Source organism: Mobula birostris, chromosome 13, assembly GCF_030028105.1.
Source record: "Mobula birostris isolate sMobBir1 chromosome 13, sMobBir1.hap1, whole genome shotgun sequence".
Classification (NCBI taxonomy): Eukaryota; Metazoa; Chordata; class Chondrichthyes; order Myliobatiformes; family Myliobatidae; genus Mobula; species Mobula birostris.
Window position 1 is genome coordinate 81,829,472 of NC_092382.1, and position 23,100 is coordinate 81,852,571.

The 23,100-nt window shown below is 47.3% G+C and overlaps 1 protein-coding gene across 1 annotated transcript in view; it reads left to right on the forward strand.

Moving 5' to 3' along the window:
• Window positions 1-11,217: 11,217 nt before the first annotated feature.
• The window catches only part of LOC140208017 (uncharacterized), an 84,549-nt gene continuing 72,666 nt past the window's right edge, over window positions 11,218-23,100 (forward strand). Inside the window, exons 1-2 of the mRNA XM_072276549.1 lie at window positions 11,218-11,745; window positions 12,076-12,393. Coding sequence (XP_072132650.1) covers window positions 11,302-11,745; window positions 12,076-12,393 — 762 coding nt within the window. The 5' untranslated portion in view covers window positions 11,218-11,301. The remainder of the gene's footprint in view (window positions 11,746-12,075; window positions 12,394-23,100) is intronic.

A 23,100-nucleotide genomic window follows, 5' to 3' on the forward strand; every position in this document is an offset into this window, starting at 1 on the left:
GGAGAAATTAAATTTCAGAGTGGGGATTAGAGAATTGCGGGGGGCGGGGGGATGTTATTTGTTAACTGGAAGAAGAATTCAATACTCATACAATCAAGTTGGAGCTTACCCAGATGGAATATAAGGTGTAGCTCATTCACCCTGAGGGCGGTCTCATCTTGGCACAAGAGGAGGCCATCGATCGAGTCGTCGCAATGGAAATCAGAATTAAAATATTTGGCTACTGCAAAGTCCCCCTTGTGGCAGACGATACAGAGATGCTCGATATAACGGTCTACTAATTTATGCTGGTTCTCGCCAATGTCATTGGGACTGCATCGGGAGCACAGGACATAATAGATGACCCCAGCGGACTAGCAGGTGAAGTGTTTCCTCACCTGGAAGGACTGTTTTGTGTCTGAATGGAGGTGAGGGAGGAGGTGTACGGGTAGGTGTTGCACCTAGGCCGCTTGCAGAGATAAGTGGCTGAAGGGAGATTAGTGAGGGGGGGGGGTGAATGAACAAGGGAATTGTGAAAGGAATAATCCCTGTTGAAAGAAGAGGGCGAGGTGGGAGCGAAGAAGGTAAATCCATGTTTAGTCGTAAGATCTCTTTGGTGATGGTGGAAGTTGCAGAGTTTGAAGGGGTGGTTGGTATGGACAAGATGAACTCTATCAATATTATGGTGGTGGAAGATGGAGTGAACACAGACGTATGGTAAATGTGAGTGAGGACAGCATCAATAGTGGAGGGGGGGGACAGCCACATCTTGGGAAGAGCGGAGGGAGGACAGCTACATCCTGGGGACAGCGGAGGGAGGACAGCTACATCCTGAGGACAGCAGAGGGAGGACAGCTACATCCTGGGAACAGCGGAGGGGGGACAGCCACATCCTGGGAACAGCGGAGGGAGGACAGCTACATCCTGGGAACAGCGGAGGGGGGCAGCCACATCCGGGGGACAGCCACATCCTGGGAACAGCGGAGGGGGGACAGCTACATCCTGGGAACAGCGGAGGGGGGACAGCTACATCCTGGGAACAGCGGAGGGAGGACAGCTACATCCTGGGAACAGCGGAGGGGGGGGACAGCGACATCCGGGGGACAGCCACATCCTGGGAACAGCGGAGGGGGGACAGCTACATCCTGGGAACAGCGGAGGGGGGACAGCCACATCCTGGGAACAGAAGTAGCAGAAGCAAACAAACTGGGAAAGGGGAAGAACATTTTACAGGAGATAGGTTGGGACGAGGTACGGTCGAGATTATCATAGAAATCAGTAGGTTTATGAAAGAAGTTGGTTGACATCCCCTCTCTAGAGATGGAGACAGAGAGAGATCAGGAAAGGGCACGGGCGTGTCAGAGATGGACCAGCTTAAACCAGACAGTTCTTGGCAGGCTAATGAAGAGACTGCAGGAGCCCTGGCAGACACAGATGTTGCTGGTATTTAAGGAACGGAGTTACAAGGATAGATTGAAAGAGTTATAAACTGATTCCCTGAAGCACAGGAGAATGAGGGGTAATGCTAGCAGAAGTTCCCAAACTATTTTATGCCATATACCCCTACTATTAACCGTGGAATCCGTGGACCCAGGATGCAAACCCTTGCTGGAGGCTCACAAAACCTTGATAGTATCAATAGGGTGAATGCAGGTAGGGTTTTGCCCCTCAGGTTGGGTGAGATCATGGATTTAGGCAAACAGTGAAATATTTAAGGGTAACCTGAGGAGGAATTTCACTCAGAGGGCGACGCGAATGCAGGTGCAGCTTCAACTGCAGCATTTAGGAGAAGTTTGTATGTGTACGTGGATGAAGAAGGTACTGAGGGCTAGAGTTTGGGTGCACGTGAGTGGGTCCAGACAGAGAATGGCACAGGCTGGATGGGCTAAAAGTCCTCTTTCTGTGCTGTAAGAGAACGAATTTAAATTGTGTGTCCTACGCAAGTCCATTTCCCAGGAGACTTAAATCATTTAAATCGTAGCCCTTGTGGCTACGGGGGTCAGGGGGTATGGAGGGAAGGCTGGGGCGGGGTTCTGAGTTGGATGATCAGCCATGATCATAATAAATGGCGGTGCAGGCTCGAAGGACCGAATGGCCTACTCCTGCACCTATTTTCTATGTTTCTATGTTTCTATTCCAACGTAATGTTCCAGAAAGAGGCAAACACAGAATATCTGCGGAGAGAGAAACAAAGTTAATGCTTCAGCTCCAACATTCTGTGTCGGAATTGCTTCAAACATTTTCTGATTTGATTTCAGGTCTCCAACAACTTGAGTATCTGTTTAATTTCCAGTTGCTCACAGAGTGTTGGGAGTATCCAAACACGGTGAGAATACTAAACCCGAGGTAGATAACCAACGATGCAAAACACTGAACAGCTCATTCCAGGTACCCACTCGCTCTGTGTATTGAGATTACCTCGCAGGTGTCTCTGATCTCTCTGCTCCTTTGTGTCTGTGCCCTTTGGCTTCGGAGTCCCCAAACCTGGGGAACAATCCTTTGCATATTTGGCTAGGCATCAACGGCATTACAGACCACGTGAGGAAAAATAGCTTTGACTGTACCAGTGACGTCCCCCTCCCTGGCGCTCTACACAATGCTTTGAGTCACGCAACACAAGCAAGTCACGAAATCTACCGTCTCCCACACTTTGTAATAACAGCGGATGAGAGGACTCTGCAAAGATCCAACCTCCGTGAGGCTGCCTGACCATAAAACATCCCTGGCCAAGTACTCCGGCAGTGTGCACACCAGCTCACTGATGACTTCACGGCCACCGTCAGCACTTCACTCATCCAGGTCTCAAATCAGCCAGCATCATCCCTGTACCAAAGAACTCTACACCTTCAGAAACAAACAACTACCGCCCGGTGGAAGAGCCGCCAATCATCACAAAGAGCGTGAGACGGCTGATAATGGCACAGATCAAAAACTCTAATCATGCCGCATTGGCCACTCACCAATCTGTTTACTGACAGAATCACTCTATGACAAATTCCAACTCCTCCATCTAAATACACCGCCTCACAACAGGGTGTGCGACTTCCGAACAAACGGGCTTCAAAAAGACATTATGTACAACCGCTCCTCACTCCCCATCATCCTCAACACAGGTTGTGCGCTGAAACCATTGCTGTACACTCTGCTCACACAGGACTGCACAGTCAAACACCCGGGTAATCACATTGTCAAGTTCGCCGAAAACATGACCATGGTGAGGTCCATCACTAATATCAATGAGATGACATACAGACTGAAGGGCTAAGGTGCTGGTTCCAGGCAAATTGAGCCCTCTTCCTCAATGTCAATGAGACGAAGGAATTGGTTATCGACTTCAGGAGAACTTGTACCACTCACATACATCTTTACATCAGCAGCATAGCTGTGGAAACTGGAAGCAGTTTCAAACTCCTGAGCCATGCACATCTCTCACAACCTTTCATGGTCCCAGAACACATTCCACACAATCAGGAAATCTCACCAGCATTCCGACTTTCCCAGGAGGATGAAAACGGATGGACTATGTATCGTACACGTATACTCAGGTCTTACAGCAGAAGTACAGCAGAGAGCATCGTAACATGTTGCATCACTACAAGGTACGGGAACGACATTGTGGTGAACAGGAAGGCTGTACGTCGGATAGTCAAACTGCCCAACACATCACCGGCACCAGCAGACCCCCATCAAGGACATATATACAGACTGGTGCCATAAAATGGCCAGTAATACCATGAAGGCTCCCTGTTCATTAACTGTTTGTTCCACTCCCATCAGGGAAGAGGCTACATAGCATCTGCACCAGGACCAGCAAACTGAAAAAATATTTAGGTTCCCCAAGCAATAAGACTGAGCAACGTCTCCACCCTCTAACTCACCCTTCACTACCCCCATCACCACCAATTTAACATTTCCTCTCAGTCACCGCATGTCCAGACACTCCTCTGCCTAGCGTCATTTCATGGATATACGATCAATGTATTAATCATCCGTATTGTGTGTTTTATAATTATTATTGTGGTATTTATCTGATTGTGTTTATTTTGCTGAAACTTTTAATGGCACCGTGATTACCCAGAAAGCTCTGCGTCACAATTATCGCCGTCGCCGAAGCACCGATGAAATGCGCAGGTGTCAAGGTTGATGTTTGTGCTCGAATGTCGCGCATGCGCGCAGTACAGTAAAGGCCTCGGAACATCGACCCCAGGTAAGAGACAGTTTGCTGGTGGGGTTTTCAACATCGAATTCGGGACAATTACTGTGAGTTCCGGACACCGTGACCCGCAATCCCGGGACAGTCCTGATCTCTTCCCTCTCTCTCTCAGCCCCACGACCCGTACACGGACCCCGGGGAGCTTCCGGCTGATGAGGGAATGGGAACCGATGGATCTCTCAGACAGAGCTGAGCTCCAGCTGTCTAAATGCAAGGATTGGGAACTCGGAGAAAGGGAACAAATCTTTTAAATCACCTTTGTTCTACCTGCTATCACAAACGAGAGAAAATCTGCAGATGCTGGAAATCCAAGCAACACACACGAATTGCTGGAGGAATTCTGCATTAGTACTCTTCCTTAGATGCTGCCTGGCCTGCTGAGTTCCTCCAGCTTTTTGTGTGTGTTGCTTCTTCTACCTGCTCTTGTTCTGGACTTTTCTACTCGTGAGAACACATTTTGACCCACTCTCTCTGGGTACATAATTATATCAAACACTTTTGTCCTGGGCAACAAGTAGCTTTCACATCACAAATGTGCCGGACAGAGTACTGCCTTTCCCTTGATATTCATTGGCATTGCCATCAATAAGCTCAGCACCGTCAGACACCTGGGGGAAGGGTTCAGGGGAAATATTTATGTACAAAACAGAAACTGTGTGTATTGTGGCGATGTAAAAGTTGCTGGAAAATTTGCAAATGGGAGGAAGTGGACTGATATTTGGAAATCTGACTTTTAAAAGTGTCATTTAGCAAGCAAATCAGATATGGATGGTGTGCAAAAGCTGGAGTGAGAAAATTCTTCCTAACCCTCTACAGGCCTGCTACGTAGGTTGTGTGAGAATGCAGATGAACTTGATCAAATCCAGAGGATATCAAAGTTCTTATTGACAGTGATTTACTAGCTGTTAAAATGAGTACCTCTATTTAAAGTTCAGTGTGCACATATTGTTGTCACTGGGTAAAAATTGCACAGCACAAGATTTTTTGGCACACGGCTCATTACAAATTAGATGGGACATTGGTGGGAAGGTGGGGAGACTTCAAGTGTCCTTGACACCCTCACCTGCTAGGTGTGCATCCAGCTGCAGTTTGTAACCCTGCACGTTAGGGAGTTTGAGCTGGAAATGGATGAATTCCAGATCATTTGGGAGTTAGAGGGCGTGATGGATATGACATGAGGAGAGGTGAGTTACACCCAAGGTGCAGGACACAGGAAACTGGATGAGAGTCAGTAAGGGGAATGAGGTTAAATAGCCATCGCAGAGTACTCTTGTTGCTATCCCACACAACAACAGGTGGACCACTTTCGGAACTGTTAGGGGGGATTACCTAGCAGAGGAATTTCAAAGGGCTGATAGGGGCTTTGTTAGTTAGGGAATTAAAACTAGCAGAGGTCTAATATCCTAGTGGTGAGGCTTGCTAGCTAGTGCTAGTGTGTGGCAGGGGTTGGTGGTTAAATTAAAGTTGCAGGTGGGATTGGAGCCAGAATGGCAGAACAGATGGGTGGAAAGGGTGAATTGAAATGACTTATATCCTTAATATACATGAAGAGTAGAAATCTTTACATTACTTCTCCATCTAAATGTGCAATGTGTAATTTTTAGTAATTTATAATAAATAGTACAGTCATTATAACATAGAAATACAATTGCATCAGTAGGAATTAATCAGTCTGATGGCCTGGTGGAAGTAGCTGTCCAGGAGCCTGTTGGGCCTGGCTTTTATGCTGCAGTACCATTTTCTGGAGGGTAGCAGCTGGAACAGTTTGTGGTTGGAGTAAGTCGGATCCCCAATGATCCTTCGGGCCTTTATACGCACCTGTCTTTGTAAATGTCCTAAATAGTGGAAAGTTCGCATCTACAGATGCTCTGGGCTGTCTGCACCACTCTCTGCAGAGCCCTGCGATTGAGGGAAGTACAGATCCCATACCAGGCAGTGATGCAGCCGGTCAGGATGCTCTCAATTGTGTCCCTGTAGAAAATTCTTAGGATTTGGGACCCCATCCCAAACTTCTTCAAGCTTCTGAGGTGGAAGAGGTACACAGCCACATACCACACAGCCGGTGTGCACAGACCAGATGAGATCCTCGGTGATGTTCATGCCGAGGAACTTAAAGCTGTTTCCTCTCTCAACTCTGGATTCATTGATGTCTCCATTCCTTCTGTAGTCCACAACCAGTTCCTTTTTTTTGTGTGACATTGAGGGAGAGGTTGCTTTCTTGACACCCAGACAGATGTTGTTCAGACAAAGTCAGCAATCAAAAGGTTGAGCATGGTATGATGAATGTGCAGAGCTGTGTATATCACAATGCAAGAAGCATCGTAGGAAATCCAGATGAGCTTAGGACATAGAATAATGATATTGTAGCCATTACTGGGACTTGGTTGCATCCAACAGTCTGAGGGATTTAGAGGAACAAATTTGTAGAGAGATTGCAGACTATGCCAAGAAACATATGTTCATATAGTAAGTGATTTTAACTTTACAAATATTGACTGGGTCGTTCATACTGGAAAAAGACTACCTGGGGTAGAGTTTGTCAAATGTGTCCTTATCAACATGTAGAATTCCCAATGTAGAAGTGTGTAAAAAGCTATTAGGAAATGATCCAGGGCTAGTGACAAAAATTAGTGTATGGGAACACTTTGTATCTGGTGGTCATAATGCCATGAGATTCCAAGTAAATATGGAAAAAGAGAGGTCTGGACCATGGATTGAGATTCTAAATTGGGGATAGGTCAATTTTGATGGCATCAGAAAGGATCTGACAAGTGTGTTTTGGGAAAGGCTGTTTTCTATCAAAGGTGTACTTGGTAAGTGGGAGGCCTTCAGAAGTGGAATAGTGAAAGTGTAGAGTTTATATGAGCATGACAAAATAAAAGTTGAAAGGTAACTGGTGCAGGGATCCTTGGTTTTCAAGAGATATTGAGGCCCCGGAGATCTTGTTCCTCTAAATGCCTCGGACTGTTGGGTGCTACCAAGACTCGTTAATGACGGCAAATCATAAATCAATGTCCTGAGCATATCTGATTTTTTTTTTTAGTTGTCTTCTGTTGGTTTTAAAAACTTTCCAATAGCTTTTGTTGTATTATTTGCCCTCTCTTTGGCTTTTATGTTGATGTTGGCTTTGTCTTCTCATTTCAGCCACGGTTGTGTCCTCCTGCCTTTACAATGCTTCTACTTATTTGGGATGTATCTATCACTCAGCTCCCGAGTTGCTCCCAGAAACTCCAGCAATTGCTGCTCTGTCGTTATTCCTACCAGTTTCCCCTTCCAGTCAAGTTTGGCCAGCTTCTCTGTCATAGAAACATGGAGAAATTCTGTGCAGAAACAGGCCGTTTGTCCCCTCTAGACAATGATGATAACATTTAAGCTGTCTAATGCAACCACCTGCACCGGGACCATCACCCTCCATACCCTTACCATCAAGGTACCTATCCCAGCTTCACTTAAATGGTGAAATTCAGCTGGCATGAACCACTTGTGCTGGCATCTCATTCCACACTGTCACAACCATTTCAGTGAAGAGTTTTCCCACATATTCCCCTTAAATTTTCACCTTCACCACTTACCCATGACCTCTGGTTATAGTCCCACCCAACCTCAGTGGAAAAAACCTACTTGCATTTACCCTCGTAATTCTGTATACTTTGAAAAAACACTCAAAGCAATGTATAATTTCCTTGTTTATGTTCAGAGCTGTTTTTAGGTGTATAAGATGATGAGGGGCATTGATCATGTGGATAGCCAGAGACTTTTTTCCCAGGGCTGAAATGGCTAACACGAGGGGGCACAGTTTTAAGGTGCTTCGAAATGTGTACCGAGGGGATGTCACGGGTAAGTTTTTCCCACAGAGAATGGTGGGTAAGTGGAATGCACTGCCAGCAATGGTGGTAGAGACGGATACAATAGGATCTTTTAAGAGACTCTTCGATAGGTACATGGAGCTCATGAAAACAGAGGGCTTTGCGTTATGGAAATTCTAGGCAGTTTCTAGAGTAGGTTACGTGGTCGGCCCAACTTTGTGGCCTGAAGGCTCTGTAATATGTTGTAGATTTCTATGTTCTATGTTAAACAGCGAAACAACATTGGCTGTTCTCCAGTCCTCTGGTACCTCCCCCTGTCACCAAGGATGATTTAATTATCTCTGCTAGGGGCCTCGACAATTTCTGTACTTACCTCCCGTGGGGTCCAAGGGAGCGCCTTGTCATGCCCTGGAGATTTATCCACCCTAATCTGCCTCAGGATAGCAAACATCCCCTCTTCTTTAATCTGTACAGGGTCCACGATGTTAATGCCACTTTCCCACACTTCCATAGACTCTGTGTCCATCTCCTGAGTAAATAGAGATGATCTTCCCCGTCTGCTTTGGTTCCAAACACGGATTGCCATTCTGGTCTTTCGGAGGACTAACATTGTCCCTTGCAATACTTTTGCTCTTAATCTATCTCTGGAATCTGTTAGGATTATCCTATATTTTTTCTGTGAGGGCAATCTCATGCCTTCTTTTAGACATCCTGATTTATTTCTTATGTGTTCTCTTGCTTTTCTTATACTCCATAAGAACCTACCTGCCTCTCCCTGTTATGCAACTCCATTTTGTGCTTCACCAGGGTCTCAATATCTCTTGAAATCCAAGGTTCCCTACAGTTTCTATCTTTACCTTTTATTCTGACAAGCACATACCCGCTTTGTACTTTCAAAACTTCACCTTGAAGGCCTCCCATTTACCAAGCACACCTTTGTCATAAAGCAGCCTGTCCCAGTCCACAGTTGCCAGATCCTAGTGTCATAATTCCAGGGTTTGTTCCATGCCCTGAACACATCTGCCTTTCCTACGCTGCTCCCTGTATTGAAATATACAGGATTGAGCATATTCACTGCACCATGCTCAACTTTTTCATTCCTGACTTTGTCTGAGGACAGAACAACATCTGTCCCCACAACCCCTCCACTATCTGTTCTGTTATTCAGGCTCCCATTCACCCTGCAACTTTAGTTTAAACATCCCCCCCCTACCCCCACCTCTCGACATGCAGCTCTATCACCCCTTTGGCTTTCATCTCCCCGATCAATAAAAAGGAGTTGCATACCAGGTACAGGAAAATAGGAACAAATGGGATACTTATGAAGTTCGAGCCTCAGCTGTGGCAGCGTGTTTGTGTCTTTGAGCAAGGCACTTAACCACACATTGCTCTAGTGTCTGTGCGAGGAGTGGCGCCCCACACAGACTTCCAACCTGCGTCTTGTAAGGCATGAAAATGCCTGACGCAGGCCTGTCATGGTCTGAGTCGACGTTCCTTCCTTCCTTCCTATGAAGTACAGGAAATTCAAGTGAACACTTATGAAAGAAATAAAAGAAGGCATGAGGTTGCCCCAGCAGACAAGGTTTAGGAGACTCTTCAGGGATTCTGCAGACCTGTTAAGAGCAAAAACGTTGCAAGGGAAAAAAATAATCCTCTGGAAGATCAGAATGGTAATCCATATGAGGAGACAACATAGATGGGGGAGATTTTGTTTGCATCCGTATTTGCACCGGAGATGAACACAGTCTATAGAAGTGAGGCAAAGCAGCATCAACTTCATGGACCCTGTACAGATTACAGAGGTGGAGGTGTTTCCTGTCTTAAGGCAAATTACCATGGATAAATCCCCAGGGCCTGACAAGTTGTTCCCTGGGACCCTGTGGAAGACAAGTGAAGAAATTGTCGGGGCCCAAGCACAGATATATAAATCATCCTTAGTGACAGGTGAGGGACTGGAGGATTGGAGGACAGCCAATGTTGTTCCGCTGTTCAAGGCAGGCTCTGAAAGTAAACTAAGAAATTGTATGTTGGTGCGCTTGACATCAGTACTGGGAAAGTTATTGGAATGTATGTGCAGGAACCAGATATATAAGTATTTGGATAGATGTGGACTGATTAAGGATAGACAGCATGGCGTTGCACACGGTAGGTCATGTCTAACCAATCTTATAGAGTCTCTCAAGGAAGTTATCAGGAAAGTGGATGAAGGCAAGGCAGTGGATGTTGTCTACATGGACTTTAGCAAGGCACTTGACAGAGTCTCATATGGAAGGTTGGTCAAGAAGGTTCAGTCACTCAGCATTCAAGATGAGATAGTAAATTGGATGAGACACTGGCTTTGAGAGATGCCAGAGTGTGGTAGCAGATGGTTGCCTCTCTGACTGGAACCCTGTGACTTGTGGTGTGCCGCAGGGATCAGTGTTGGGTCTGTTGTTGTTTGTCATTTATATCAGTAATCTGGATGATAGTGTGGTTCACTGGATCAGCAAATTTGTGGATGGCACCAAGATTGGTGGTGTAGTGGACAGCGAGGAAGACTATCATGGCTTGTAGTGCAATCTCGACCTGCTGCAAAAATGGGTTGTGAAACCAAAAAATGGAATTTACTGCAGGCAAGTGTGGGGTGTTGCTTTTTGATAGGACATAGGCTGTACTCAGTGACTGGTAGGGCACTGAGGAGTGTTGCAGAAGAAAGGGGATCTGGGAATACAGGTCTATATTTCACTGAATGTAGTATCACAGTTAGATAGGGACAGAAGTTAGAAGATGATTTCTCCAACTTGCGTTGACCCTCACTGTGACAGTGTGATGTCAGATCACACCTTGGTGACTAAAGTGATCTGGTGTGAAATGTTGTCCTTCACCCACTGATGGATTTTGTAAATGTTTTTACAGGTTAAAAACGACAAGGAATCTATCTACAGGAATCTCGAACACAACACGCCAGTTTTTCTGTCTCTGTCCAGATATTTAAGAACTGTAGTAAGAGATTCACTCGATCATCCTTCCTACTCAGACTGTGGGGAGGGATTCACTCGCTCATCTGACCGACTGGCACACCCGTCACTTCACACAGGAGAGATCCCATTCATCTGCTCAGACACTGGGAATGGATTCAGTCCCTCATCTCAACTGACGGAATATCAGCAAGTTCACACTGGGACAAGGCCATTCACCTGTTCTGTGTGTGAGAAGGGATTCAGTCGGTCTTCCCACCTGTGGACACACCAGTCAGTTCACACTGGGCAGAGGCTGGTCATCTGCTGAATTTGTGGGGAAGGATTCACTCGGTCATCTGACCTGATGGCTCACCAGTCAGTTCACACCGAGGAGCGGCCGTTCACCTGCTCAGACTGCGGGAAGGGATTCACGTACTCATCTAAACTGAAGGGGCATCAGAGAGTTCACACTGGAGAGAGGCCATTCACCTGCTCAGACTGCGGGAAAGGATACACTTGGTTATCTGAACTGAAGGTACATCAGAGAGTTCACACCGGAGAGAGGCCATTCACCTGCTCAGACTGTGGGAAGGGATTCACTCGGTCATCCAAACTACTGGTACACAAGTCAGTTCACACAGGGGAGTGGCCGTTCACCTGCTTAGAATGTGGGAAGGGATTCTTTTGCTCATCTAATCTGAAGGTACATCAGCGAGTTCACACTGGAGAGAGGCCGTTCACCCGCTCAAACTGTGGGAAGGGATTCACTCGATCATCCCAGCTACAGAGTCATCAGCGAGTTCACACTGGGGAGAAGCCGTTCACCTGCTCAGACTGTGGGAAGAGATTCACTCGGTCATCCCACCTACAGAGTCATCAGCGAGTTCACACTGGGGAGAAGCCGTTCACCTGCTCAGACTGTGGGAAGGGATTCACTTGCTCATATGAACTGAAGGTACATCAGAGAGTTCACACTGGAGAGAGGCTGTTCACCTGCTCAGACTGTGGGAAGGGATTCACTCAGTCATCTCAACTGAAGGTACATCAGCGAGTTCACACCGGGGAGAGGCCGTTCACATGCTCAGACTGTGGGGAGGGATTCACTCAGTCATCCCACCTACAGAGACACCAGCGAGTTCACACTGGGGAGAAGCCGTTCACCTGCTCAGAATGTGGGAAGGGATTCACTGAGTCATCCAGCCTACAGAGACACCAGTCAGTTCACACTGGAGAGAGGCCGTTCACCTGCTCGGACTGTGGGAAGGGATTCACTCGGTCATATGAACTGAAGGTACATCAGAGAGTTCACACTGGAGAGAGGCCATTCACCTGCTCAGACTGTGGGAAGGGATTCACTCGGTCATCCCACGTACAGAGTCATCAGCGAGTTCACACTGGGGAGAAGCCGTTCACCTGCTCAGACTGTGGGAAGGGATTCACTGAGTCATCCAGCCTACAGAGACACCAGTCAGTTCACACTGGGGAGAGGCCATTCACCTACTAGACTGTGGGAAGGGATTCACTTCATCATTTCACCTACTGAGACACCAGCGAGTTCACACTGGGGAGAGGCCGTTCACCTGCTCAGTCTGTGGGAAGAGATTCTCTCGGTCATCCAGCCTACAGAGACACCAGCGAGTTCACACCGGGTCGAGGACGTTCACCTGCTCAGATATTGGGAAGAGATTCTCTCAGCCATCTCCACCAAATGTGCATCATTGAGTTCTCACTGGGGAAAGGCCATACACTGCTGTGAATGTTGGAAGGGATTTGCTCAGTAAACTAAACTTGTGACACACTACAGGGTTCACACTGGGGAGGAAGTTTCAATAAGCTGCATACCGGATATTTGTCCATCACCGTTGCTGAATGCAATTTCGAGAGTGACTGTTGGTGCTGAACTCTGCAATTATTGCTGCTGGTCACCACACCCAGTTCTGCACCATCATCACCCAGGGCATGCCCTTTTCTCACTGTTGCCATCAGGTGGGAGATACAGAAGCCTGAGGGCACACACTCAGTGATTCAGGAACAGCTTCTTCCCTTCTGCCATCCGATTCCTGAATGGACTTTGAAAGCTTTGGACACTTTTTTAATATGCAGCATTTGTGTTTTTACACATTTTAATAATGTATTCATTATGCATAATTGATTTACTTGTTTATTTACTATGTTCTAATTTATGTATTATATTATTATCTATGCCAAAATATGTATTGCATTGAACTGCTGCTGCTAAATCAACAAATTTCACTTAAAATGCCGGTGATAATAAACCTGAAACCTGAAACCCTGGTCACTGGGCATGGGAGGAGTTACTTCTGCTACACATTCACCTTTAATGGGACTGGAGTTTAATATTCTGGATCTGAGACAATAAATCAGTTCTATTGTAAACTCTGTCTCTGGTACTTAGTGAATTTATAACACACCCTGTGTACAGTAAAGAGTCAACTCAGGCCGGCTGGACCCTGCCAGTGATTCTGTTCCATGACAGTCCTTTTCAGTCCTCCCCTGTTGTTCCCCTCTCGCTCTCCCTGTGATGATGGGTTCCAAAAGTCTCCACTCTGTGGGTGAAGAGGTTCCCCTTGAATTTTCTGCAGACTGAAGAAGTCAAGTTGACTGCAGTTCTGTCTGAGATGTTCTTCACCACTCAAATCTCTGGGCTGAGGAAGAATGACATTGGTAGTTAACCTCCTTATTCATGGCTCATTTCCACATTATGGGTCATTTTCCCTGCTTCTGAAGTGTTTACATAGAATAACGTACAGCACCATACAGGCCCTTCAGCCTGCAAAGTTGTGCCAAACATGCCCCTACCTTAGAAATTACTAGGGTTACCCATAACTGTTTCTAAGCTCCATGTACCAATCCAAAAGTCTCTTAAAATACCCTATAGTGTCCGCCTCCCCCACTGTTGCCGGCAGCCCATTTCATGCACTCACCACTCTCTGCGTACAAATCTTACCCCCAACGTCTCCTCTGTACCGACTCCCAAGCTTTATACCTACTCCCTGTGCCCTCTTGTGGCAGCCATTTCAGGCCTGGGGAAAAGCCCATGACTATCCACACAATCAATGGCTCTCATCATCTTTTACACCTCTATCAGGTCACCTCTCATCTTCCTTCGCTCTGAGGAGAAAAGGCTGAGTTCAGTCAACCTGTTTTCATAAGGCATGCTCCCCAATCCAGGCGACATCCCTGTAAATCTCCTCTGCACCCTTTCTTTTGTTTCCACATCCTTCCTGTAGTGAGGTGACCAGAACTGAGCACAGTACTCCAAGTGGGTTTTGACCAAGGTCCAATATAGCTGCAACATTACCTCTCGGCTCTGAAATTCAATTCCACGATTGATGAAGGCCAATACACCGTATGCCTTCTTAACCACAGAGTCCACCTGTGCAGCTGCTTTGAGCGTCCTATTGACTTGGACCCCAAGATCCCTCTGATCCTCCACAATGCCAAGAGTCTTACCATTGATACTACATTCTGTCATCATATTTGACCTACCAAAATGAACCATTTCACACTTGTCTGGGTTGAACTCCATCTGCCACCTCTCAGCCCAGTTTTGCATCCTATCAATGTCCCACTGTAACCTCTGACAGGCCTCCACACTCTCCACAACACCCCCAACCTCTGTGTCATCAGCAAACTTACTAACCCACCCCTTCAATTCCTCATCCAGGTTACTTCTAAAAATCACGAAGAGTAAGGGTGTGAACAGATAACTGAGGCACACAGCTGGGCAACGACCTCCTGGTTGTGCCCAGCTGGGGATCAGCATTTCTGGATTTGGTGTTGTGCAATAAACGGAATGAGATCACCTAAGGTAAAAGAACCCTGAGGGGAAAGCGATCATAATATAACAGAATTCATCCTGAAATTTGTGAGGGAGAAGCTAAGGTGAGATGTATCAGTACAACTGTGGAATAAGGACAATTACAGAGGCATGAGAGAGGAACTGGCCAAATTTGATAGGGAGAAAAACACTGGCAGGGATGACGACAAAGCATCAATGGCTGTAATTACGGGAAGCAATTCTGAAGACACAGGATATATACGTTCCGAAAAGGAAGAACTATTCTAAAGACAACATCATACAACCACGGCTGATGAGAAGGCAAAGCCAACGTAAAAGCCAAAGGGAGGGCAGATAACAGAGCAAAAACTGGTGGGAAGTTAGATGATTGGGAAACTTTTCTATACCAACAAGAGGCAACTAAAAAAGTAATTAAGAAATGAAGGATGGAATATGAAGCTAGCTTATTACATTAAACATGATACCAAATGTTTCTTCAGATACATAAAGTGTAAAAGAGAGGCAAGAGTGGGTATCGAACCAGGGGAATCGATGCCTGGGGAGGGTGGGGTGAGTAGTAATTGGGGACAAGGAGATGGCGGGTGAACTGAATTAGTACTTCATATCAGTCTTCATTGTGGAAGCAACCAACGGAAAGGTGGAAGTCCAGATGTCCGTGGTCAGAAGTGTGTGAAGTTGCCATTACTCGAGAGAAGGTTCCTGGGAAACAGAAAAGGTCTGAAGGTAAATAGATACCTGGACCAGATGGTGTACATCCCAGATTTTTGCAAGAGGCAGCCGAAGAGATTGTGGAGCTATTAGTAATGATGTTTCAAGAATCAATGAAGTCTGATATGGTTGCGGAAGACTCCAAATTTGGAAATATCACTCTGCTATTCAAGAAGGGAGAGAAATAGAAGAACAGAAGTTTTAGGACAGTTAGTCTGACCTCATTGGTTGGGTAGATATTAGTGTCAGTTGTTCGGGATGTGTTCTCAGGGCACTTTGAGGCACATAATAAAATCGGCCTTCAGCATGTTTGCCTCAAGGGAAAATCTTGCCTGAACAGTGTGTTGAAATTGTTTGAATTTATTGAAGTGGTAATAGCAAGATAGACAAAGGAGAATCGGTTGATCATGTGAACCTGCAGTTTCACAGGGTGTTTCACAAGGTGCCACACATGAGGCTGGTTAACAAGTTATGAGCCCATGATATTACAGGTGTTGCATACCTCATGGGTGTCTTGTGACTGTCTTATGACCATGATGATACAATGATACAAAGATTGGAGGTGTAGTAGACAGTGAGGAAGGTTTTCGGAGCCTGCAGAGGGACTTGGACCAGATGGAAAAATGGGCTGAAAAATGGCAGATGGAGTTTAATACAGACAAGTGTGAGGTATTGCATGTTGGAAGGACAAACCAAGGTAGAACATACAGGGTTAATGGTAAGGCACTGAGGAGTGCAGTAGAACAGAGGGATCTGGGAATACAGATACAAAATTCCCTAAAAGTGGTGTCACAAGTAGATAGGGTCGTAAAGAGAGCTTTTGGTACATTGGCCTTTATTAATCAAAGTATTGAGTATAAGAGCTGGAATGTTATGATGAGGTTGTATAAGGCATTGGTGATGCCGAATCTGAAGTATTGTGTTCAGTTTTGGTCACCAAATTACAGGAAGGATATAAATAAGGTTGAAAGAGTGCAGAGAAGGTCTACAAGCATGTTGTCAGGACTTGAGAAACTCAGTTACAGAGAAAGGTTGAATAGGTTAGGATTTTATTCCCTGGAGCGTAGAAGAATGAGGGGAGATTTGATAAAGGTATATAAAATTATGATGGGTATAGATAGAGTGAATGCAAGCAGGCTTTTTCCACTGAGGCAAGGGGAGAAAAAAAAAACAGAGGACATGGGTTTAGGGTGAGGGGGGAAAAGTTTAAAGGGAACATTAGGGGGGGATTCTTCACACAGAGAGTGGTGGGAGTATGGAATGAGCTGCCAGATGAGGTGGTAAATGCGGGTTCTTTTTTAACATTTAAGAATAAATTGGGCAGATACATGGATGGGAGGTGTATGGAGGGATATGGTCCGTGTGCAGGTCAGTGGGACTAGGCAGAAAATGGTTCGGCACAGCCAAGAAGGGCCAAAAGGCCTGTTTCTGTGCTGTAGTTTCTATGGTTCTATGATGTAATTAATAATGTGATGAGCATGATGTAATCGTCTTGTGGAGGTCACATGATGTAATTTTCCCACCGATGTGAGGTCACCTGATGACATGTTCTCACCAGGTATATAAAGAGAGACCTCTGGTGCGATGTAGTTAGTTTTTCCAGTTGAGTTTTAAGTTTAGTTTGTTATTTAATTCGTCAGATATTCTGTTATGCTGCATATTCGTTTAGTTTCCCTCTAAAGTGGAGTTCTATTTTCTATTGTTAGTAGTATTGGAGAGTGAAGACCTTACTAAAATACAGGAACTCACAGAGTTAAGTAAAGCTGATGTCGTTCGGCTATATTGGAGAGGATCGACATTTATTGAATCTTTGTTCAAGAAATAGTGACCTGCATCTGACATATCCTCTGCTAAAGCAGGAAGAATTGTGCAGTAACTATTCTCCAGAGGAAAAGGTCAGTTCCTTTAAACCATTTTATTTCCGTCGCCGTGAATCCTGCGGACAAGGCAGGTTCCGGCTGGGATCAGCAGTAATGTCACGTCCTCGAGGAATTCTTCACTTTCGGAAAGTCTCTCCTAACTGACTGTATAAATCTCTCGGACTTTTGAATTTACCATTCTAAGAACTGGGTTCGAATTTACCACTTTAAGAACTGTTTTCGCATTTACCCTTTTAAGAACTGTTTCAGAGTTGCCGTAGATCAGTTAACTTCCGATTAAGTTAGTCGTTTAAATACATTTCGCTACTTTTGAGCAGAGATTAATAAATGTTTGTTTGTTTTTATAAAACCTGACTCAATTCTATATTCATTGTTACCGGTCACTTGACATGGGAAAGATTATTGCATGGATAAAACAGTGGCTGATTGGCAGATGCAAAGGATAGTAATAACGGGGATGTTTTCTGGTTGGCTGCCGGTGACTAGCAATGTTCCACAGGACTTGGATGACAGAATTAATAGCTGTATTGCAAAGTTTGCCGATCATATCAAGAGAGCTGAAGGGCCAGGTAGTTTTGAGGAATCAGAGAGGCTATAGAGGACTTCGGCGTTTAGAGGAAAGGGCGTAAATGAAGCAGATGGAATACCGTGTCCCGAAGTGTATAGCCATGCACATTCGGGAAAGAAATACCGAATACACTATTTTCCAAATAGTCTAAACTTGGCGGCACTTGTGCAGGATTCCTTAAAGGATAATTTGTAGGTTGAGTCGGTGGTGAGGAAGCCACCAAGTCCTAGCCCAGATCCTGAGTCCCAGCCTAGTCCAGGGCCTGACTCCTTGTGTTGTCATGGTCTGGTCCGTGAAGTCCGCATTCCGGTTCACGGTCCGGTCCGTGGACTCAGGACACTGGGTCTTCCAGCTGTCCCTTGTTTGGTTGAGTTAATCATGGGCACCTGATTCCCATCTTTCAGCTTGGAATATAAGTAGCCTTGGGGTTGAGTATGAGCTGCTGGTTTGTCTCGTTAGTCCCCTTTGGAGCAACCTGCTGATGGAAGGCTAGTGAAACCATCCGTGATCTCTAGGCCTGGTTGGAGGACCAACGCTTCATTTATCCTTGTTGCCACTTGTCAGAGCAGTCATCGTGGTATGGATTGGCCGTTTCTGTAGCCAGCCAAGGTTGCTGACTGCCACGAGACTCAGAGCCACCCCAGATTGAGCTCTTTTCCTGTCCTTGCCTCTGTTGAGTAAGCCAGGCCGTAATTGCCGTTACCCTGTGGTTGGTTCTGTCCCTTCCTGTACCTTGTCTCCATTGGGTAAGCAGGCCATTTGCCGTTACCCTGTGGTTGGTTCTGTCCCTTCCTGTACCTTGTCTCCATTGGGTAAGCAGGCCATTTGCCGTTACACTGCGGTTGGGTCGGCCCCTTCCTGTCCTTACGTCCGTGGGGTGAAGTTCCGTGTCCTGCCCAGGAGTTCCATGTCCTGCCCAGGAGAAGGTCCAAGAATCCAGGCCTCGAAGATCACAACCCAAGCTCCAAGAACACAAGCCTCGAAGATCCCAAGCCAAGCTCCAAGAAAACAAGCCTCGAAGACCTAAGACCCCAGCCTGCATCAAAGCTCAGGGCCCAGGACCCCAGCCTGCAGCCAAGCTCAGGGCCCAGGACCCCAGCCTGCAGCCAAGCTCAGGGCCCAGGACCCCAGCCTGCAGCCAAGCTCAGGGCCCAGGACCCCAGCCTGCAGCCAAGCTCAGGGCCCAGGACCCCAGCCTGCAGCCAAGCTCAGGGCCCAGGACCCCAGCCTGCAGCCAAGCTCAGGGCCCAGGACCCCAGCCTGCAGCCAAGCTCAGGGCCCAGGACCCCAGCCTGCAGCCAAGCTCAGGGCCCAGGACCCCAGCCTGCAGCCAAGCTCAGGGCCCAGGACCCCAGCCTGCAGCCAAGCTCAGGACCCAGGGCCCCAGCCTGCAGCCAAGCTCAAGGCCCAGGACCCCAGCCTGCAGCCAAGCTCAGGGCCCAGGACCCCAACCTACAGCCAAGCTCAGGGCCCAGGACCCCAGCCTGCAGCCAAGCTCAGGGCCCAGGACCCCAGCCTGCAGCCAAGCTCAAGGTCCAGGACCCCAGCCTGCATCCAAGCTCAGGACCCAGGACGCCAGCCTGCAGCCAAGCTCAAGGCCCAGGGCCCCAGCCTGCAGCCAAGCTCAAGGCCCAGGGCCCCAGCCTGCAGCCAAGCTCAAGGCCCAGGACCCCAGCCTGCAGCCAAGCTCAAGGCCCAGGACCCCAGCCTGCAGCCAAGCTCAAGGCCCAGGACCCCAGCCTGCAGCCAAGCTCAAGGTCCAGGACCCCAGCCTGCAGCCAAGCTCAAGGCCCAGGACCCCAGCCTGTCTCCCAGCTCAGGCCTGTAGACCCCAGCCTCGTCTTGCTCTGAAGCCATGTCATGTCCTTGCCTGGTTCTGGAGTCTGAGCCCGAGGCAAGACCCAGGTTCTGGGTCTTTGTCCAGTCTTGTGCTCGGAATCGAAGCCTTGTCTCCTAGTCCATGGTTTCTAGTCCTGGTCCCACTTTCTTAAACCCAAGTCTGCATTCTTGTCCCTGCTTCTTGCCTGTATCCTGTCACGTCCCTAATCTAATTGAGTCCTGTTCCTTGTACTTCAGTGTCTGTGTCTTCCATTTACGTCCGTTCCGAACGCCCCCGTTGTGACATGTCCAGTGCGCTTATTCCCGCTTCCGTTTTGCTCTTCCTGTAACGAGTAATGGAGTCAATTTTGTTAACCCTACTACAAAACGTGTTTGTGACCTGTATTTGGGTCCGCCCCGGTTCCCCCATTATGACAGAAGGCAGGCAAGTCTCCCGGACAGATAGTGTACATTCAAGGGTTTAGAAACAATTAGCTGAAGAGTTTGTGCAGACATTCGGGTCATAGAGCAGTACAGCACAGAGTAATGCCATACGGCCAGTCTAGTCTGTGCCAACCCATCAATCTGCCGAATTCCAGCAACTTCCACCGTGACCATATCCCCCATACCCCTCTCATCCATGAACCCATCCAAACTTCTCTTAAATGTTGAAATCCAACCGGCCACTTGCTCTTGCAGCCCATTCCACAATATCACCCGCTCTGAGCGAAGGAGCTCCCCCTCATTTCTTAAAGAATGAGCCATGATCTTTGAAGAATCACTAGATTTGGGAATGGTTATGGTGGACTAGAAAGTTGCAAATGCCACTCCATTCTTTAAGAGGGGAGGGAGGCATAAGAAATGAAATTACAGGACAGTTAGTCTGACCTCAGTAGTTGGGAAGATGTTGGAGTCCATTAACGATGAGGTTTCAGGGTACTTGGAGCGGATGATAAAGTACAGCCAAAGTCGGCATGGTTTTCCTCGGGAGAAATATTCCCAGATAAATCTGTTGGAATTCTGTGGTGAAATAAGAACAGCGGTGAATGTTGTTTGTTTGGATTTTCAGATGGTCTTTAACAAACAAGGTGCTGCACCTGAGGCTGATTAACAAGGCCACAGCTCATGGTATTTGGTGTTTTTGTGCCTGTTCCCGCTGGAGCTTAGAGGGGGAGTTCCCGAATACTGAAAAGCCGAGATAGGGAGGATGTGGACAGGATGTTTCCCTTAAGGCAGAGCCCAGGACCGGGGGCACACCCCCAAACTACAGGGAAATCAATTCAGAAGGGAGATGAGGAGGAAGTCTTGTGGTAATATGTTTATTCAACACGGCCGTGACTGATCTATGCTTCTGTGCCCATTCCCCTCTATCTCCACCTCAAATGTACCCAGACACCCGCCTTCACGCCCTCGGGGCAGCGAATCTTAAGAAAAACCTACACTCAACTCAGCTAGGTAGATAGATAAACACGTCACTGATCCTAAAAGAAATTACAAGGAAGATTTAGAATTCCAATAATTTCCATACATCTCAATTTAAAATGAGCAGCCCTTTTCGATTCCTGTCCGCTTCTCTCCCACTGATCAACAGAGGTATCAAATCGCCCGTCTCTTTACTTCGCTTATCTCCACCGTCTCAATCCCTGGTTTCTATCTCAGTTTAACTCCCCATCATCCTTCCATCCCATATTCCCTCCAATCTCTCTCCTCTGTCATTCCCTCCAACGCCACTCTCTGCTCCCTCACTCGCTCCCCATGTATTTCTCACCCACGTCCATTTCACTTCCCGCCATTCTCTCCGCTCACTGGTTGTTTCCGCCGTCTCTCTCCCCTCTGTTTCTCGCCTCGGACACTTCCCTCCCAACTCTCCTCAGTCTGTCCCGTTCACTCTCCCTCCACCAGTCTCCCTCTTCCTCTTGGTTCTCTCTCCCTCAGTGTCTGCTTCATCCGACTCCGAATGTCAGTGAGTTCCGATGTCCAGACAGAACACCAAGGCTGGTTGCCTTGTCGACAATTGTGTCTCTGTCACCATCGCACATTGTGACGTGGGATGGGGTGCTATCCTGGTGTGAACACGGGCCGAGATTCAGTGTCAGTCTGTCATGGTTGGGGGGCGGGGGGCAGCGGGTGATGATGGTGGTGCTTTGGAGACAGAAAGGGGAGAAGTGAGAGTGATAGAAAGTTAAGGTGAGCGGAGTAAGAGAGGGAGGTGAGGGAGACGGAATGGGTGTAAAAGTGTGAGCGGAGAGGAGGAGAGGAGGAAGGGGAGAGTAAGAGAAGATGGAGGAGAGAAACAGGATGGTGTGCTGAGGAGTGAGAGGAGGGTGAAGGGTAGGGAGGAAAGGAGTGACAGATAAAGTGAGCTCACTATGGAGAGAGGAGGTAGCGAGATGTTGAGGGAGCTGAGGACACTCAGACACAGTGTTGGGGGAGTTCCACTCCCTCTGTCCCACTCACAGTCAATCATCTAAGGATATATATCCATCAACGAAAGCAGGATCCAACACGGTGCGAGCATGTGCTATTCTGAACTGAAATGAAAGCTTAAACCAGAAATATGAAGAAACTATCACAATAAAACAGTGATTACCTCTGGGGGTAATGACGTGTCCGAAGATGCCTTTAGGAGCAAATAACGATCACCGGGCGGGGGGCGGGCGTTCAGGATTATTGGTGGAGCGGTCAGCGACCCCCCCCCTCCCAACTTGAGGCATCAGACCTGACCGACCTTTAGTAGAGCAGGCACTTCCAAAACAGGATGTGGCGCTGAGACACAGGAAGAAGCAAAGCACTGCAGGCCTTGAGCCGTCATCGGCAACCTCTCTTCAATCTCGGCCGACCTTACCAACCTCACAGAAACGAGGGTGCTCGACGGTTCCCCTTGACTCGCGGCACTAGGGGTGAAATAGGCTGGGAAACACTGCTACAGAAGGAAGAGTTAGACAATAGATGAGCATAAACGTCCGTGGATGAGATCCCCACGATGTGAGCAAACGAGAAGAGCGTCCAACGTCAGGCTGAAAGCTGGAGTCCTCTTCCCAGAAACTGAGTGGTTCCTTGTGTCAATACAGGACCGGGCAGATGACACAAAAATAACAAAACTGCACATTAAAAGTCTAACAAGTTCAAGACGAAGTGTGTTGTGCCTCTCTCACAAACGCTTATTTATGGGGTAACTCAGTCCAAGTTCAGAGAGCAGCTCATTAGCGCGGCGAAATACCCACTCACGTCAATTGTTCAACTACTTAATAAACAAAAGAACTAATCTTCTCAGAGGGGGTTGTGGTGATTTCCATCTTGACACTGCAGAACTGACACGGGAGAATATGGTAGCAGGGAGAGTAAAACTGTTTTAAAGCCCGAGAG